Here is a 20514-nt window from a genome sequence, read left to right as displayed (position 1 = left end):
GCAGCTCCCAATCCGGAGTCTATAATGTACTTCAGCAGGGTAAGTGTCTACATTGTGCTCCACAGTTTGCAGAGCTGATTTTGTCCTGAATAAACTGGCTGGTTATAGGGAGCACAGGACACCCCTGTTACAAATGCTCTGCTTCCAGGCACAATTCAAAGCACTGGGTGTGCTGTATGACTCAGAACCATTATCTGAAAGACTATATTCTTTCATATGAGGCAGTTTAGGTTTCAAGAAGAGGAAGGGGAGTAAAAAGGGAAGAAGAAAAAGAATCACAGCAATAGTCGGTAAATCTTCAAAGTACTTGCCTCTAGTAACAAAACATGGATTTGGTTGTCAGCAGCTTGCCACTATGCTCCCTCTAGTGTTATCCAAGGAAATCAGTTTAGACTTTGATCTACTTTTGGAGAATAAGTGGAATCTCAAAAGTGTAAAAAGGAAGGTCAATTACTTCCAAGAAGTACAACATGTATAAGACAATTAAAAGAATGTTAAAGAAGATCTAATTTGCCACACTGGATAGTATGAAATAACAACATTCTAGGTATCTCCTGGATACCTAGAATTTGCAGGGGAACTTTGTGGCCTGATGTGATCTCTGGGATGTTGTTGTCAACATGAGTACATTTCATTTGCTCTCTGAGATAGTTTCATCATTTTGTTAGTCCTAACTAGAGTACACCATTAAATATACTGGATTTACCTAAATGTTCACCTTCAGTTCAATAAGTGATTCATTAGATAAGATAGCCAGCATGGTTCAGCAGTTTGAGCACTGGACCATGATTCTGGAGACTAGAGTTGAAATCCTCTCTTGATTGTGAAAAGTCACCTTGGGCAAGTCACACATTATCTCAGGCCACATCTATACTGCCGTATAATGCAGTTTATAATGCATTTAAACAGTTAATCTTGCCAAGAAAACAATTTGAAGGTACACCATAACAAACTCTAGTTGGATTAACCAACAGGATTTCAGCTGATATTATCACTGAGGCAAATCTAATATGCAAGGTAGAATTCTTGTGTCACTATGTTCTCAAAAGAATATCTAATTGGATATGGTATTTCTGGTTTTTATGTGAGAAAAAATGTGAAATGGCAACAAAATGCAATATATTAGTGAAGTGTGTTATTTGAATACACAGGAAAAAAGTAGAAAATTCCATTCATTGATGAAAATCCCCAGTAGCATTTTGAAGAGTCTTCTGGTCTGCTGCTCTAAGAGTTATTTTTAAATTCCATTGACTCTCCCCTTGTATCTATTTTATGTTATTAGGCCTGTGCATTTGGTGTGTTTACTTTTAAGAAAATGCTACTAGTATAGCAACAGAGGTAGGTAAATTACCTCATGATGTGCATTTAATGTAATTTCCACCCCCTTCCTAATGTTATAAAAGCTATCAACTACTGGGCATTCTGTCACTGAATCATCTAATACATGCCCAATGGAGAAACTTAAAACGTTAAATTGTGTTCATGGCAAAGGTATGTAACCATTACAAAATTTTACCTTATATTTTTTGTGGGTGATTTTGATTGTATTCATTTGTTAAAGATATAATGAAAACAACACATATTTGTCTTACTTAAAAGAATAATATTAATCATAAGAGCCATAGAACTGGAAGACACCACAAAGGCCATCCAGTCCAATCCCCTGCTATGCAGGAACATTAAATCAAAACACTCCTGAAAGATAACATCCTAGTCTCTGTTTAAAACCTACCGTAGAAGGAACTTCCACAAAATATTTCTAGAAAACTTTCCCATTTCTACTTTTTCCGAAAAATCTACACTACTGGCTTTGGGATTCCTTTGTATCATTTAAAGGTGAAATGTAGTTATGTCTTTGAATATTTCCATGCTCTCATTCATAATATATGGTTTAGGAGAGTGTGACATTTGTAATAAACAAAATAAGGAAACTACACAATGAGCTGGTTCTGTGAAAGGGTCAGTATGCTAAATTATACAAAATCTACCTCAAGGAGTCTTTCTTATTTGGTCTAATAGGAAAACGATTTAACCATTTTTCTTGTCAAAATGTTCAGGGCTATTGGAAAAGGTCAGAGTATATTTAACCAGAAAATCACTGCCATCTTTGGAAGAAAGGAAGAAGTATGATTATGAATTTGCAACTTCCACCTCGTTCCATGGAGTGCATAATATTGTCCACACCAAGAGCAAGACACGGAAGGTCCTATGGATGTTAATAGTTGTGGGCTCAATTGTCCTTGTTTCCTGGCAAATCCGCAGCCGTTTCATCTATTATTTCAGTTGGCCCACCACCACATCAGTGGTAGTGCAGTATGTAGAAAACATTGAGTTTCCTGCTGTAACTTTTTGCAATATGAACAGGTAAGACATCTTTCACGTTCTTACATGCTATTATTTTCAACTTTCTACAAATACACAGTAGTCTTGTATTTCACATCTGTACAACGAAATGTTACAACATGTTAACTGCCTTGGTTCCTATAAGTCATTGATTATAACAGGTATTTAGAGCTGCCTAAGAGAATGTGAGATTTACACTGCATTTCTGGTTTGTAGGTTCCAAACCCAAGCAGTAGCTAACCTGGGCATCATTGTCTTCTTGTGGAGCATAGTGTCTGAGGTTCTTCATATGTTTCATAGCAGTGGCAAATTTGGTCAAGAGCTATCCAAGTTCCTTCAGGGCAATCAGAATTTCAGCATCAAAGAATTTACAAGGACTAATGGATTTTATCTGAATGCCAGCACGTTGCTGGATTGTGAATTTTTTGGCAAGCCATGTTTCCCAGAGGTAAGACCTTTTGCTTTATATTTTGGCCTTCCACTACCCACACATTGCTTTTGTTGTGGTTGTTGCTTTTATCCTAAGAGGAAATGAAAACACCATGTTAGGTCTGGAAAGAAGGGGGGAAAGCAAACATATAATTAATATTGACCTTGCTCAAGCTATTGAAGTGATATAATGCACCCATCGTGCCATGCAAAAGGGAAATGCCCATGTAATTTTCAGAATACATAATTCGAAGGATAGGAAAAGGATCACAGGCTTTTTGGGGATAACCATTACTATAATAATGGCATTTCCACATATTTATTCACATCAGGTTTTTCACAAAACCCAATATGGAAGGGCTTTTCTTTCTCTGCACATAGTATGCCAGTTTACAGCTCCCCCATCTAGACACCAAGGCTATAATTTCTTATTTAAAAATTGATAAGAGGATTACTGGAGAAACAAATCGAAATGCTTCAAAAACTCTGGATTCTAATTACTTGTAGTGATAATTATAATTGTATTCTATAGAGCCGAGGTAGGTGAATAAATAATGGTTTACAGCAGGTCTGTACAGCATATGGGCCATGGGCCACTTGCAGTCTGTCAAAGGATTTGGGGTAGCGTGAAGAGGCTGCTACTCTTACTGGGTCCCCTGCTGCCAGCACCCCTCCCACCCCTCCCAGTCACTTGGTGTTAAACTCTACCTCCCACAAGAAGCTGCACATATCCACGGTAGACATCCCTGTCTACCCCTAAGCTCCAGGCATCTCTCCAGCCACAGTTCGAAAGTGCAGAACACTGTCATCCTAAGTCATCATGAGCCCCAGCTACTGGGCGCTACTCTACTCATATGCATAGTTTGTAACCTAGAGAAGCCTATAAAAAAAACCCTGGAGGTGTGAGAGATGATGAAAAAGCTCTGGTTTTCAAGGAGAGATAAGAAAATTGATTTCCCTCTAAAACATTAGATTTCTGTTTTTCTGCTTACTCCATCTAGTACGCTATTGGCTACTATTCCCTTTAAGCAAAAACTATTAATTTCTCATTTGTCCCTTGCTTTCTTCATTAAAGGACTTTCAGCACGTGTTCACAGAATATGGAAACTGCTTTACTTTTAACCATGTTAATGTTCCAGCCAAAAGAAGAGTGACTCTTTCTGGAAGAGGCTTAAGTTTACTTTTTGATGTCAAACAGGTACAGATACCTCAGTGAATCTTGTCCTTTCATACCCAACATTTTCGTAACCCCAAGCAAAACCCTTGTTTTTCCTCCAGCAGGGCAGACAAATTACAGTCCAGATTTTGTTGAACTGTAAGTATCAATAGCCATAATCAACCTAATCAATAGTGAGAAATATTGTGATTGTAATTCATCAACATGTGGAGGACATATTTCACAGAGTCTTGTCCTACAACATAAGAAAACAAAGCACAAGACAACAAACAGGCAGTCATTAACATGTCATGATCTATTAAAGTTTTAAACATGTTGAGATCTACCTTGTTCATATTTTTCAAATGATACCAATGTTTGAATCATATGAAAGTTCCAGCTTTTTTTAAAAGGGACCTGTACACTGCATATTTTCTACCGTGTTTCCCTGAAAATAAGACAGTGTCTTATATTAATTTTTGCTCCCAAATATGCTCTAGGTCTTATTTTCAGGGGATGTCTTATTTTTCCATGAAGAAGAATTCACATTTATTGTTGAACAAAAAAAATGAACATTTATTATATACTGTACAGTAGTTGTCATCATAAACCAGCATGACCAGACAAACTGTGAATCCTATCAAGAATGTCTTGTTACTACCAATATTTCCATGTACAGCACTTTATGGTATGTACATTTATCGATCCTGCATGCTCTGGTGTTCTGTTGGGCGGGCATGCTTCCAAACAAAAACTTTGCTAGGTCGTACTTTCGGGGGAGGCCTTATATTTAGCAATTCAGCAAAACCTCTACTACAGGGGTCCTCAAACTTTTTAAGTGGAGCGCCGATTCATGGTCCCTCAGATTGTTGAGGGGCTGAATTATCATTTGAAAAAAAATGAACCAATTCCTATGCTCACTGCACATGTCTTATTTGTAGTGCAAAAAAACAAAACAACAACAACAACCCAGCAACAATTATTTATTTATTTATTTACTACATTTATACCCTATCCTCTCTCACCCCGAAGGGGACTCAGAGCGGCTTACAAGTTGTACGTACATACAATATATTATATTATTAGCATAGCACAATATTAGCATTATATAATACTATATTGTACTATACCATTATACCGTAATATTATTAGTAATATTACATTTAATATATAATATATAATTAATATTATCATATTATACAATATTATTATATTGTATTATTATTATTAGCTGCCCTGAGTCCCCTATTGGGTGAGAAGGGTGGGGTAGAAATACTATAATAAATAAATAAATAATATATTGTATTACATTATAATATTATTATCAATATTATATGTATACACAATATATTATATTATTACCATATCATTCATTTACAATATTTCATTTACAATATTAGTAAATGAAAGAACAATACAATATTTAAAAATAAAAATAATTTTAACCAACATACTGTAAACTTATCAGGATTGCAGTGGGAAGTGTGGACCTGCTTCTGGCCAATGAGATAATCAAGTAGGGTTGTTGTTGTTGTGCCTTCAAGTCATTTTAGACTTTGGATGAGCCTAAGTCTAAAACTGAGGGCGGGGGCCAGGTAAATGGCCTTGGAGGGCCGCATCCGGCCCCCGGGCCTTAGTTTGGGGACCCCTGCTCTACTAGGTCTTATTTTCTGGGGATGTCTTATTTTAGGAGAAACAGGGTAAGTAAGTACCACTACTTTTCACTTCAGTATGTAGGTCAGCTAAGACCAAACACCAGAAGCATGACTATATAGTTGTTGGATACTGATGTTAACTCAATGAAGAGTCAATAGCAATCCCTATGTCTTTCATTGATATTTTCCTATACCCAGAGGAATAGTCAGAACGAAAGAGAGATTGATCTTTTTTATATACAGATGGTAATAAGTAGATGACACATCATCCTGACAATGAAAGGAAATATTACTTTCCTTCTGTTACTTGCATGGAACATGGTTTATGCTATGGATAAAGGTTTATGATGCTTCTACCAAGAATGAAGATTTCTCTATAGCAGAATAGAAATTAGTATGGGAGCTTTTGAATTTAAGAAATGATAAGGAAAAATAAAGTGGTAAATTCTTTGAATTTGGCCGGCTGGTCAGTACTTGATATTGATAGTATTGCATCAGAGCAGTTTCCTACTGACTTCACTTGGAGATGATATGGAATTTCTCTTATTTATTTCTGCTATATGTTTGTAATGCCTTCTTCTATACTAGGCACAGTTCACTGATGATCCTGCTCTTGGATTTGTTGATGCTGGCATAACTTTTGCCATCCATTCACCAAAAGAACCTCCTAGATTTGATGGTTTAGGTATAGCTACACCAGTAGGCATGCATGCTCATGCGACCATTCGTCAGGTAAAGGTAAGCATTAAAATAAATCAAAGTAAATGGATTTCTATTGACTGAATGCATTGTTTAACCACTCCATAATAGAAGTTAAAATTTTCACCCATTTAAGAGTTTTATTCTCCTCTTCCCTTACTACCCATCCTCCCTACCTTACCATCATCCCTGCTGAAATGTTAATTTATGTTGTAGTGTGAATGATAGTGTGCAACCCATATATACATTCAATGAGACTTACTGCAGAACAGATATGTTTAAGAATGCATGATTTGGCTGCACTCCAAGTTGCAGAATTCAATTGAAATCAGTGTGTTTTGCTTTTGAAGAAATACTTTTAGTATTCATTGTTAATTCAATGTGCATTAGTAAATCAGTTTAACCCTTATGAAGGAAATCTTTTAAAATAAATGTAAGATGAGATATAATAAGAAAATAAAAAAAACCCCAGATCTGGTTGTATTGTGAAAAGTTTATCACCTCCTTTTAAAAAAGTGGTTATAATTGTTATAGTTTATGAGTTGGTTGTAGAATCTCCACCTTATTTGCCAAAATAACTTTTGTGGTTTTGAGCACTGTTCACCTAGGCTTGGGTAGGTGATTTGACTGAAGAAACATAGCACTTCTGTTTCCTTCATTCAAGACAATTATCCAAGAATATCCTTGGGGAGAATGTAATCCAAATATCAAGCTTCAGCATTACAAGATCTATAACACCTATGGATGTCTTCAAGAATGCAAGGCTCGGCATATACAGAAGTGGTGTAACTGTCTACCATTCATGCTACCAGGTAAAACTTGTCAGGTGCTGTACTTATTTTATAAAAGTTGTTCAAAGAAGTTCACTGAGATGATAGGAGTCACAATTTGGGGAAACTTTTTATCTATTTCGAAACTCATTCTGGGCACTATGACTGAAATGATGAGCCAGTTATATAAACTACAAAGAGATTATTATCACCATTACTATATTACTATGTATGAATTAATAAGTCATAATAGATAGTTTATGTAGACAAGGAGCAGTATCTAATAAAAGTATTTATTATAGATACTGCCTTATAGATCATTCAGATGTAGGTCTTTCATATTTAAGGGTATTACCCTTAGTTGTTTTTCTGCTCCTGCTGAAAGTCATCCCTCAGAAAAATAGACAAAGGTAATTTTCAACTATCCCATGCTTCCCACAATTTCCCATGTTGTTTCAAAATATTCCTCAATTCCAGAGAAAATCTGAGAGAAGATGTAAAGGGAGCAAGAATTGTGAAAAATTTTGTGCTACCGCTGATGGGTGTTTTCTGTCCATGAAAGACCACTAAAGTGACCATTTATTGTTGTTGTGTACCCTCAAAGTCCCATTCAACTTATGGCAACCCTCAAATGAATCTATCATTGGGTTTCCTGGAGCTGAGAATGTGTGACTTCTCCAAGGTCACTCCGTGAGTTTCAGTGGTGAGCAGGGGATTGAATCCTGGTCTTCTGAGTTTTAAGCCAATGGTCAAACCATTACACCATTCTGGCTCTCAATTGGATAATATTTGTATCAAATAGCAACTGGCACCTTCTGAGCTATGATACCAGAAGTCTATTTCTTGCTGTAGTACCCCAATGTTTGCTCATTGTAGAGGTTGAAATTCTTTACCTACCATGCGGTGATCCACTTTTTAAACAGTCCAGCACTCCCTCCATAACATGCAATAATGTATGTGCCATTGAAGGGTGGAGGGCTCCTCAGAGATACAGCCAGTTATTTTCCTGTAGCTGGACTGAATGCAATGATCTGAGGTACCTGTGGATGCATGTTGCAGGTTGTCCAGCTACCAAAAAAGCCACTCTCCAATGTCACAGAAATGGAGGAGCTGCATTGCTTAAAAGGTTAGGGTTAGGATTGAGGGGACAGATAAGAAGATAGAATTTTAGCAATATCCCAGAAATATGTTTTCTAATGCAAGATCTTAGTCAACACTATTATAGAAGTCACAGCTGAAGAAAGAAAGCTATTGGTGAGAATAAGATTGTTATTGATATGGCTCAAACTCAAAGGAGGCGTTTGATGAGCCTTCAGATGAAATAACACAGATATTTAACTCCCTTTGTTATGCCATAGAAATGTTGCACTGCCTTCCACTGTGAATGGAAAGAAAAGTATTATTTTGCTAGATAACTAGATTAGCAAAGAAGCATATTGAAATGTGTGTTATTTAAACCATTGTCTTTCTTTTCCTCCTCCTATCAATTCCCTTCTTTTCCTCTCCGTCCACACCTCTTCTGCGTTACGCTGGCTAGGAAATGGCACTGAATGTGACATGGAAAGATTTTATGATTGTGTTTCTCCTGCATTGTGTGAGTAAAACAAAATAGAAATAATAAAAATATTGCCCCAACTGATATAAACAATTGTGTCTTGAGTAATAGTTAGCTACATAGGTTGAAAATAGGTTGCCCTATTTTCATCTGTAGTGTTGGCAGTTGGCAACTACATGGATCAAGTGCCACATATATTTCATTTTGGCCCCAATCCCATTGAGCACTGGTGAAATGCAGAGCTAAAATCTAGTACAATATTCACAGAAATAGCTCAAAAGCATCCGCACTAGGCCAATGTAAAACATGCTTAAATTAAGCATAGCCTTGGCTGTCCCACTGTTGGTATGAGATTATGAAGCCAGTTTCTGCAAAATAGTATGGGGAGAAAAGAATGTTTCTCTCCCTATATAGTTTGAATGTCATGGTCCACAATCCCTTATTTTGGGTGGGGCTAATGGGAGCTGAAGTCAAATTCATCTAGAAAACCATAGCTTCCCCAACTATGATTTTCCCCACCTGTGGTTTCCCAGAAGATGTTTTTGTATTTATTTATTTACAGTATTTATATTCTGCCCTTCTCACCCCAAAGGGGACTCAACCACTATGAGGCTGAGCACTTTTTTGATCATAGTATTTCCTCCTTGTTCTTTGATCGCCAGCATTTTTATGGTGTCGTAAAATACTTCCCCCACTTTAAGCGGTGCCTAATTTCTCTACTTACAGCTCAGCTGTTTTTGAACTACTTCGGGGGACAGTAAGCTAGGCTTAACAGTCAGGTGTTCAATCCGACCCGGGCTTTGAACTTGTCATCTTCCGGTTGCAGTGATCTATTGATGCTGGCAATTAACCAGCTGTGCTCTCAACTCCCTAGAGAAATCATAGATAAGTGATTAATGACCTTATCAGATGGGCTTCTTTGCCCATCATATGCCGCTTCCTGCCCCCTTTCAAATGGAGCCCATTATACAACACACAGTGACTTCCGGCTGGGCTCCATGATGAAAAGGCAGAGCAAGTGGTGTACGCTGGAGCAGCAGCAACACGGGAGGCTTCCCATGTTGCCTTTGGAGCAATGGGGAGAAGCAGGACAGCAATGCTTCCCCTCATGGGATGGAGACAGAGTTGGGCAATGCGGGCAATGCGGTGTGTAGAGTGACGGGTTCTCCATGCTCCCTGCTGGGACCCCACAGATTCATCACAATGCATGGTGAATCCATAGTCTGTGATGAGGTCCTTAATCTGTGCTTTCATAAATGTATCATTTGTATGGTTTTGTTTTGATTTGATTTCAGATGTTCTGGGTACTCTAGAAAATTGAGTGGAAAAGAACAGCATTAATCTGTAATACACAGTCAAATCTTCTCATGATGTACTGTAAGATTTCCAATATAGATTCAGCTTCTCAAAAAAAGAAAGGAGGAAATGACTCTTGTGTTAAGTAGAGTGCATTATTTTCATAACCTCAAGTGTAAAACACTAGCTGCTTGCCAGATCTTTATCATCCTACACAAGATTACATTTTGGAACTTTCTGTATCTGATTACATTTAGAAAAAACTCACGGTTTTATTAATATTGCACTGCATCAGTGCATCTAAGGAAATGAATTAAAATTCATGAAAGCTTATGTTAAAATAAAGCTGTTAGTTTTAAAGGTGCCGCTAGATTCTTCCCCATTGTACTATCTTGTTTTATGCTGAAACGGATTAATGTGAAACAAATCCCAAAATCCTACACTTGAGAAAACATCCTCTAAAAAGATGCTTTATTTGATCTCTATTTTAAGAGGATAGGGAAACTTTTGGTTTTTCTGGTCAATTTTATTAACATTCTTTGTCAGATAAGCTTTTTTAAAGCAGACATTTATTCATGAAATTATTTCTTATTTTAGATAAAATAGAAATTATGGGATTGTGCTCATTAGGAACTCACAATTCCACTTGTCCAGTGCCGTGTGAGGAAACGGAGTACCCAACCACCATCTCCTATTCAACCTTTGCAAGTGAAAAGGCTTTGAAATATCTTTCTGCAAAGCTGAAGATAACAAAAGAGTATATCAGGTATTCTTATCATGGATTCTCATGTAAAGCCTGGCTGCCTGTGTTTGTATGTGTCTTCAAGTAGCCTGACAACTCACTGTGACACTGTGAATTTTAAAGGGTTTTCTGTGGCAAGGAATACTCAGATGTGGTTTTGCTAGTTCCTTCCACTGGAATATTATTAGTGTACATGGCTGAATCTGCTCAACTTCCAAGATCAGTGGCAATCTTATATCCCCCCCCCCCCCCCCCACACACACACACATTTATATTTGGCAGCAGACTTTCTGGTTTGGCTTGAAGATGTTTGCAGGAATGTTGTGTTTATGCAACATAGGACCACCAAAAATCAGGGAGGAGGGAAGGGCAGTGAAAAGAAATTGTGGGTACACGTACTTGGATCCATCATGGGAAACAAGGCAGAGAGTGCAACATTCTTGTTATAAAAGCACTTGAAGCATTATTTGCGGATCTGGAGTAGAAATTCCACAAGGGATGGTGATACAGCTTATTTATGGCAATAGTATGTGGACTAGAAAGACTCTGTTCTGTATGCTGTAAGTATGGCCTGGTGGGATGGAAGCCCTAGTGGAAATTGTGTCAGCTAATGCAGCTCTCATTCACCATTTATCCCTCATCAAGTCTCCCCCCAAATCTTCTGCTCTGGGTTGCCACATTACCTTGTTACTTGGATTTACCCAAATTTTGGGGTCATTTTTCCAGATATCCACAATCAGCTGACTCATTAGCATTTCCAACCAACTTCCCAATCCATGCCTTTCTCACATCACATGTCTACTGTCATGATATTCCAACCCCTGGGTTTCAAGATTTTGGGTTATAGCTTGATGGGATCAAGTAGAGTGCAAGTCAATAATGTTTTCTCCTTAGAGGCAAATAGCAGGCATTATTCTGAGAGTAACCATGACATAGAGACAAAGAAAATGATAAAAGTGGAAAAGTACCCCAGTGTGCTTATTCTGATTAAAAGTGTAGATACTTTAAATTAAAAAAGGCAAAAACAACATTCTGCTGTTACCTGTCATTTGGTTTTCCTAACATTTTTATTTAGCCCTTTGGCAGATCGATTATTATTCAGAAATGGAGCCCTATTTAGCAATTATTCAATGAAGCGTGACAAATTACCGGAAGATGTTTCTGTTCCCAAGTGATTAACCAATAGGAAGCAAGCAAACATATTAATGAGCGGACACAATAAATTATCTAGCAGTGTCACCAACTGATTTCTCAAAAATGTAAAAAGGTAGATTCAACTACGTGCAGGCTTATGTTAACGATACACAAGGCTTGCATTTCATTTATGTTTGGCAGCCTAATTAATATGTTCCATTAAAAGGGTGATTTAGGAAATTATGACACAAAATGTTCAGAATGGAGAATGTCCTTGAAGATAGAAGTGGTTGCATCAATTAATCCTTCTTTTTCAGGACTGAATAAAAATAGATTAATTTGCATTGTCCAGCAGGGTCTAATACCCACAAATAAAACTAAATTTAATTTATCTGAATTCAAAATTCAGGAAAAATGTAACTAATGGCTGGGGACCTGAACTTCTAAGGATGAATTTTGGATAAATAGCTCCCTAGCACACAAAGAGCTCACCAACAGCTCATTGATTTCTATCAAAGTCTCTGCTTCTTCAATTATGTCAATTTTGCCTATTATACAATATGGTAATTTCACTGTCAAGAACAATTTCCAACAGAGAAAGTGGAAGGGGTCTATCTCCAACATGCCCAGCAACTTACCTGTGCATCAATAAAACTTATTCCTGAGAGTTGGTTTTCAGAGCTGGTTTTCAGGCAGCACAGATGGTTGCAATAGAGAGAAGTCAAGATATTCCTTCAAGAATTATTACAACATTTAGTGTAGATCTTTATCATGTATACCTTTCTATTGAGTTGCTTTAAAAAAAGACAGATTGAGAGAGAGGCGATGATCCTGCTTCCCTGTCACCAACCCTTTCTCCCTGTTGGGGTTTGTCCTTTATGTAAGTCACCGCTGGGCCTTAAGTTCCTCCGAAAGGATCTTCTCTTATTTTCATGGCTGATGAAGATCTCCTTCGTGGCTGCTCTTTGACTCTGGAACACCCTTCCCAGGGAAGTTGGGGTGATTCTCTTTGCTGTCTTTTTATTGGTAGAAAAATACTTTTTTATTCTATCAGGCCTTTAAAACTCAAGGTTTTTAGAGTTTTGAGGATGCCATATAGTTTTGATTGAACTGCATTTTATCTTCTTTTTTAAAATTCTTTTTAGCTATAGGTTTTTAGCTGTTTTAATATCCTAAATAGTTTGATTCTATTTTAATACTGGCTTTGGAATGTTTTAGCTGTAGTATATTTGTTTTAAATTGTAAGATGCCTTGACACAGGGCGTAAGTGAAGATAACTGAGGGGGAGGGAGGAGGAGAAGCAGCAGTCAAGAGGCTTGTTGTCATGTCTTTCATGGGGAGTCAGCCACTCCCCTTCCGACATCGGCGAGACCAGTCACTCTCCTTGCAACAGTGTAGTAATGGTGAGGCCTCGGACCATATTTTACTTCTTGGGAACCACTGGTGGTCCATGGACCACAGGTTGGGGACCACTGCATTAGACCAATAATGCCAGTTAATCTGGACCTTGCCATAGTGTTCAGTGGTAGCCCATGTAGCTATAAGTTATGGATCTTCAGCTGGAATACTAAATAAAAACAACAACTCAACCAATGATGTTACTCTTGCAATTGAATTTAGGTAGTACGTTCAGGTAGTTTGCTTGATTTCTGTATTAAATGTGGATGGAGATAATTGGAAACAAGATGTAAATAACAAAAGTTTCAAGGATATAATTAAAAGTGTATTTTTTACCCCTAGGCATAACCTTGTATATATTGACATTAAATATCATGATTTGAATTATAAAATGACCCAACAACAGAAGGCATTGGGTGTATCTGAGCTGCTTGGTAAGTAAACCACAATCAAAAAGGGAAAAAAAGGTGTCAGCTTCAAAGTGCGTAATAATCACAGTCAAAATTACTTACAAACTAGAGCTTATTTGTTCTCACTGTTTTCCAAGTTTGCAGATAAATTTTGATATAGTACATAATCTTACTTTAATTTTTTAATAGTAAGTATCAATTTGTGTGCTAATATTGCACACAGTTATTCTCTTATGTTTGATCCACAGCATTTGGAAATATATTGTCTGGTCTTCATCCACAGCAAGTTAGACAAATGTGGTTCTCAATGAAATCAGTGGAACTTGAATTTGTTCCTGCATTTCAAAAGGATGCAACTGACCTGCATTGCATCGAACTCATTAGGTACTCATATGGGTTTTTTCCCATGTCAAGAGCGATTTGAGAAACTGCAAACCGCTTCTGATGTGAGAGAATTGGCTGTCTGCAAGGACATTAATCAGGAGATGCCCGTATGTTTTACCATCCTGTGGAAGGCTTCTCTCATGTTACCCCATGGGAAGCTGGAGGTGAAGGATGGGAACTCTCTCTGCTCCCGGATTCAAACCTTTCGGTCAGCAGTCCTGCCAGCACAAGGGTTTAACCTATTGCGCCACCGGGAGCTCCTACCCATATGGTAAGAGAAGCGTATCAACAGACTGGAATAGAAACACTCCTCATTCTGAATACATTTATTTGGAATCCAATCATGCTTATTTTGGTGGAACATCTTTCAGAGCAAAGTTGTGTTAACATTGCAAACAAACCAACAAAACAACTGTGAGACTGATGTATTTGTTGCTTTTGTTCCAGCTGATGTTGGTGGCCAACTGGGTTTATTTTGTGGAGCCAGCGTCATTACAGTAATTGAAATTGTGGAATATATTTTCACAAACTGCTGTTGGATGTGTGTCTTTCTTCTCCTGAAAGCACCCGAGATGCCGAATTGGAATGCTTCAAATGAAAATCAACAAACACAGAAGAGAAGAATACAAGAATGTTAAGTGCTTGGAGAGAAAGGATGAAAGACAAAAAAACTTTCTGTTTTATAAATGGCACTCATCTTGAAGATAAAACAAGGCAGAACTATGCAAATTGGACATTTAATGCTCTGCATTTGGACACTAACCTTATTGTGTGTCAGTGTATAATGGAGGCAGATCTTTATAAAGTTTACTTCTGGACTATTGTTCCCATAACCCTTTAGCCAGTATGAGGAATTCTGAGAGACATCATCCAAAAATGTTATTTTTCTCCAATTTCTGTGTTATGGGGCAGTGCAAGGCATGAAGGTGGAGATATCTGTTCATGAACAATCTCTGTCATTCAAGAGCATGAACTTGTTGCAAAATAACAAACCAGAATCTATCAGTCTCACAAAATTTGGGATTAATAAATGCTTTACTCTCGAAAGTAAACATGAAGTTCAACAATTTATATGAAAGAATGAATTACCTCTCTCTTTGCATAAACCACATAGTGGTGAGAGTAGATCAACAAAGCATATTTCATTTTGAAAGTTGTCTTTTTTCTGACTTCAAACAGACTTGCTGGCATAAGGGTTTAACCCATTGCACCACTGGGGGCTCCAAATAAAATTACATTATAACCAGGATTCTGCATCAAAAAATGAAGCCAGCTACACCAGTCTTGCATTCAATCCCGCTCCAACAAACTTGAGTTTGTGGCATAAATCTAATTACTAGTAAAACCACAAACCATCCATGCACCGTAGTGTGGAAAGAACAGCCCATAACCTTATTTGGTTTCAGGTGTAGGCAGACTGGCCTATATATGGGTCCAGATCAGTCATCAACAAACTCATCTATTTATTTGGGAGCAGGTCCATGAATGGAACACCGACATGGTCTCCCAGCCACCAGGGAGTGTAATTACTTTACATTTTATAAAAACCAACACTATGTTTACTGAACTGAAAAATAATGAGATATGACTATTATATAATAATCCATGCTTCTGTTAAGTCTTTCATTCCTCACTCATTCATTTTACAAAATTCTGGTATCACCATCAATTTCAGCTCATCACCAGCAGATGTCCTACTCGCCTTTCTCTTTTCCAAGCACAAAATGAGAAGAAAATTCATAAAGAAGCAAAAGATGTCACCCATAGGTATTTTTATGTATTTAATGATCCAATACATGGAAGCCAAGGTTATGATGTTTAGTGGAGGAAATTATAAATAATTGCAGTTCTTCTTTTACAGAGTTGATACTTTTGCCCACTTTAAAAAAGGCTTCTGTACACAGGGTCTTGGTATCAGAATCTGGAAAATATGCACCTGTACATGTAGTTTTATATCGAACTAGTAGTCCATGAGGATTCCCCAGTGGCATAGCAGATTAAACCCCTGAGCTGCTGAACTTGCTGACTAAAAGGTTGGTTGTTTGGATTCGGGGAGCGGAGTGAGCTCCTGTTGTTAGCACCAGCTTCTGCCAACCTAGCAGTTCGAAAACATGCAAATGTGAGTAGAATAGTTATCACTTTGGCAGGAATGCCGGCCACATGACCTTGCAGGTGTCTACGGACAACGCTGGCTCTTCAGCTTAGAAATGGAGATGAGCATCAACCCTCAGAGTCAGACACGACTAGGCTTAATGTCAGGGGAAAACCTTTACCTTTGCCTAGTAGTCCATGAGTTTTAGTAGAAGAAAAGTATGCTCATAAATAGTATCCAGATTTTTCATAAGGTACTCCCATTAATCCAAATTAATTTGATAAGAGACATCAGGATGGGCCGTACCTCTGAAACCAACAGCACTTTAGGTACCTCTCTATAACTAGGCTTCTGGGAACTCTATTTGCTTTGGGGAGGCCAGTTTCTTTTAGCATGAGAGCTTGAGTGTTGGAAGAGAAGGGTGTCTGGGGGACTGTTTGGGGACTTGCATTTGCCAACTCCTGTATTAGGCGAAGGCTAATATGATCATACATTTGCATGAGCATTTAGCTGGACAATGTAGAGAGAAGACTTATGAGAAGACTTCTTATGCTATAATGTTGAAATAATTGATTATATGAAAGACAAAATAAAAATACACCAATATTTCTGTGTTGTTGGCTTGATATTTTTTAGGTGGGGGGAATACAGTTTTGTACTTGTGACTCACTCCTTGAATTAACCAACAATTAGAATTCATAATATTTTCCAGGAAATGAAATTTCTGATAATTAAATAGCCTCAAACAATTAATTATATACTGAAGTGTTTATTTAAACCAATTAAGACTAATGAATGTGCTTTCTTGCCTATAAATATGCTCTCTATTCCCTCCTCTCCCAGCTGCACATCTCTTCTCTCATATTTTGACCATCCAACCTTTTCTATTCCATTTTCATGCATGCATCTTGAGCATCAAATCTAGATGTTTCTAGATTAGACAAATGCTCTAGATCAATTCAAATCTGTCTTTAGGCATGTTTATGGAACAGCAATTGATTTCCTTGGTAGACAATCTTTAGCACAAACTGGAGAGATGTAGGGCTTTATTACACAAAGCAGGTAACGACAATTATAGCAGAATGACAATGCCTTCATTATAAATGACATCATCCCTCTTCTGTTCTGTATGTGGGAGAGTGTTTGGAAAGTGTTCTTTTTTATTGACACCCACACAAATATGTTAATGACTTTTCCCCTGTTTCTGTTGTGCTATGATTTCCAGTATGAAAGTTCAATCATGCCTTTATGTTGATTTGGGGTGGTCAGGGGGGTACATTTTAAGTTGAAAAACTTCAACCCACCTCTAGTGATTGGGAAGGAGAAAGACTGAAAATTTCAATTTGATTTCCTTTCAATTAGCAGATAAATTAAAATTATTGAAAAAAATCTATAGAAGAAGAAAAAATTACCAAGTGAACACTCCAACCCCAACATCACACGGGGCTTGTCAGAGAAGCCAAAACTTTGCTCACTGTCCCTCCATCTCCATTTCCATCCTTGCTCCAGAGTCCTCCTCACTTGAGTATTCCTTGCTTAATTCATGGAGTTCCTGTAAACTGACAGATGATCCGAAGGCAAGCACACACACATATCCATTACACTTTCTGGAGTACCAGTAGTAAAGAGAAATGGTCTGAGGCCTAAAGGCTGATCATTTCCAACGAACAGGGCTCCATGATGAAATTTTGCAGCTGCGTGAACTTACAATAGTGAGGACAGTGTGTCCTTGAAAATGAAAAATGGAGCACAAAGGTCTCCATTTGCAGATGGACATTTGTTTTGCATCTTCTTAACCACATAAATGTTTTTGTCATGGTATTTATTGGAATGACTATTGCTCTAAAATATTTGCATGATTCAGATTTCACTGGAAGTATTTACAGTGTATTTGGGTATTGCTTATAGCAAAACATTGATGACATTGTGGCCCAAGTTTCTCTAAGTTAACTTCAATAGAAACTTGCATCATATTCCTTGCCAGGGGAGTGAAGAGTTAATTAAGTTTCTGTTTTGCTAAACATTCAGCCAATGTGGGCAATGTTATCTGATTTTAGATGAACTGACTTTTGAATAACATATTTGCATCATACCCTTCTTCTATGGAAATCTGAGGTTTCCAGCGAAGATTACAAAGAAGCAATATAGCATCTAATATGTAATTCTGTTCATACAGATGGATGTTGAATGAACACTAAGCCTCATGCAATCTCTGTGTATGATTTTACATGCAGCTGAATTAATAATCTGGCTTTATAAATATAGGCCTGAAGCACTATTTTAAGAAAAGCTTATCTTGTCACAAGACATTATGAAAATGGACAGTATGAAGAGAATAAGGCACATGAGTTAATTGTGGCAAAACTATAATGACATCTCAGATTTGTCAGTTACACATGCCTATTTCAAAACATATTGGTTTTTCCCTTTCTGGGCTGGTATGGAGCTTTAAAAGTGATTGTCAGTATTTAGCGTTTAATTATACATCATAGTATGAAGCCAGCGATACACCCTTCCTTGTTTGAAAATGAGCATTGAGAACTGGTGGGTAGTGGATTTTGTTCTTTTTGTTAGAAAAGAATAAGACAAATCTGGTCTACATGTGCCTGGTCTTTCTTCAGAACATCGACTCTTGAACATATGGCTTAATTAAGGTTTTGCATGAAAATTCTTGAGCGCAGTCAGGAAATGACCTTTTAAAAATAAAACTTGAAGAAATGATATAGGCTTCCCCTGTAAACTTCTATTTTCACACTAAGGACTTATTAACCTAAGAATCCCTATAAAGAAAGGATGTAGATCTTAGACCAAACAGTGCATTCCACCAAGATAGAGAAACATGAAAAATAATCAAGCACATTGTATGTATGTGTATATATATATATACATACACACAGAAAATTGGATCATACTTTGTGAGGTCAAGAGAGTGCAGTTTGAGCTAAGACCTTAACTATGATTTTTGCAAGCTGTTCTGACATGGGAGCCCCGGTGGTGAAGTGTGTTAAAGCACTGAGCTGGAGACCAAAAGGTCCCAGGTTCAAACCCCGGGAGCGGTGGGAACGGCCACTGTTAGCTTCAGCTCCTGCCAACCTAGCAGTTCAAAAATATGCAAATGTGAGTAGATCAATACGTACCACTCTGGCAGGAAGGTAACGGCGCTCCATGCAGTCATGCCGGCCACATGACCTTGGAGGTGTCTACGGACAACACCGGCTCTTCGGCTTAGAAATGGAGATGAGCACCAACCCCCAGAGTTAGACATGACTGGACTTAACGTCAGGGGAAACCTTTACCTTTTACCTTGACATTATATCTACAGACCTGTATAAACCTAAATACTACTATACTGTTATTTTTAATTTTTATTTTATATCCCACTCTTCAACTGTTAGCCAGCAGAATCTGCTTGCAAAACATGGCTGAAATGTGATCAGTTTTCTGAATCTGCTTAAATTTTTGTAACATACACAAGCTCACATCCCTGATCAAATGGGAACACAGTTTGTACTCCTGTGCATTTTTTATCATGTCAGAAGCAACTTGAGAACATACTGCAGGCAGCTTCTGATGTGAGAGAAGTTGCCCAGGGGATGCCTGGTTGTGTTAGCTGGGAAGCTTCTCCCATGTCCTTGCAAGCTAGTGCCGACAGACAGGAGCTCACCCCGTCTCGCAATTTGAACTGGCAACCTTTAGGTCAGCAGTTCAGCTGCACAAGGGTTTAACCCATTGTGCCACTGCAGCTCCTACTCCTGTGGTAATGCAGAGGGAGGAAAGAAGGCAGGAGGAGAAAGGCGAGAGACTTGGGAAGGGATGGAGGGAGGAGAAAGGGAGAAGAAGGAAGAGAGATCCGGCCAATTCACACAGAGGAAGCACTGTTGTGATGTCTGTTGGAATCAAAACAGCTGGTTGGCTCAGATAGGGGACGGGACTTGAGAGGTAGAAATGGGAAGGGTTGTTCCTCCTCTGCTGTTTTTGGGGCTTACATAGAGGTCTACAACATGGTCCAGCCTCTATTCTATTTCAGCCTTCACCACAAATAACAGCATGCCCCTTCCCCTCATTAATTTACTGACATACATTGATACCGCTGGGAATTTGACCTATAGAGATAACTTGGTAGGGAAGGGAAGATGCCTTCTTTATTGCAATGTCTACACTCTTGTTCTTTTGTGCACCTTGTTTAAATGTCAAAACTTCACTGTAAAGACACAATGGAACCCATCTCTCGAAGTCTCCTAAAGCGATCATGTGAGCAGGACCTCAAGGAACTGAGGTCTGGCCTAGGAGCTGATACACCTGTCTCTCACTCAGATCAGAGGCGACACTCCAGTGATCAGTTCATGCTGTAGGAACTGGATCCAATCCTTCTGCTGTGCCAATTGTCATTCCAAAGAGGAACTGCCTTCCCTTCTGCTACTTCATCTGCTCTGTAAAATGGTGTGGATGAA

At 38.1% G+C, this 20514-nt stretch overlaps 1 protein-coding gene across 1 annotated transcript; it reads left to right on the top strand.

The window, feature by feature from the left end:
- Positions 1-2047: 2047 nt before the first annotated feature.
- asic5 (acid sensing ion channel subunit family member 5) lies at positions 2048-14700 on the top strand (the record flags this gene model as incomplete). Its single annotated transcript, XM_016994191.2, has 9 exons — positions 2048-2364; positions 2560-2791; positions 3848-3970; positions 6172-6321; positions 6947-7094; positions 8590-8646; positions 10501-10669; positions 13520-13611; positions 14419-14700. Coding segments are annotated over 9 exons (1479 nt in total), but the record flags the coding sequence as incomplete, so codon positions are not given.
- Positions 14701-20514: the final 5814 nt, after the last annotated feature.

Source organism: Anolis carolinensis, chromosome 5 (genome assembly GCF_035594765.1).
Source record: "Anolis carolinensis isolate JA03-04 chromosome 5, rAnoCar3.1.pri, whole genome shotgun sequence".
In the NCBI taxonomy this organism is placed as follows: Eukaryota; Metazoa; Chordata; class Lepidosauria; order Squamata; family Dactyloidae; genus Anolis; species Anolis carolinensis.
Note: the sequence above shows the minus strand (reverse complement) of the source record. Positions and strands in the feature narration are given on the sequence as shown.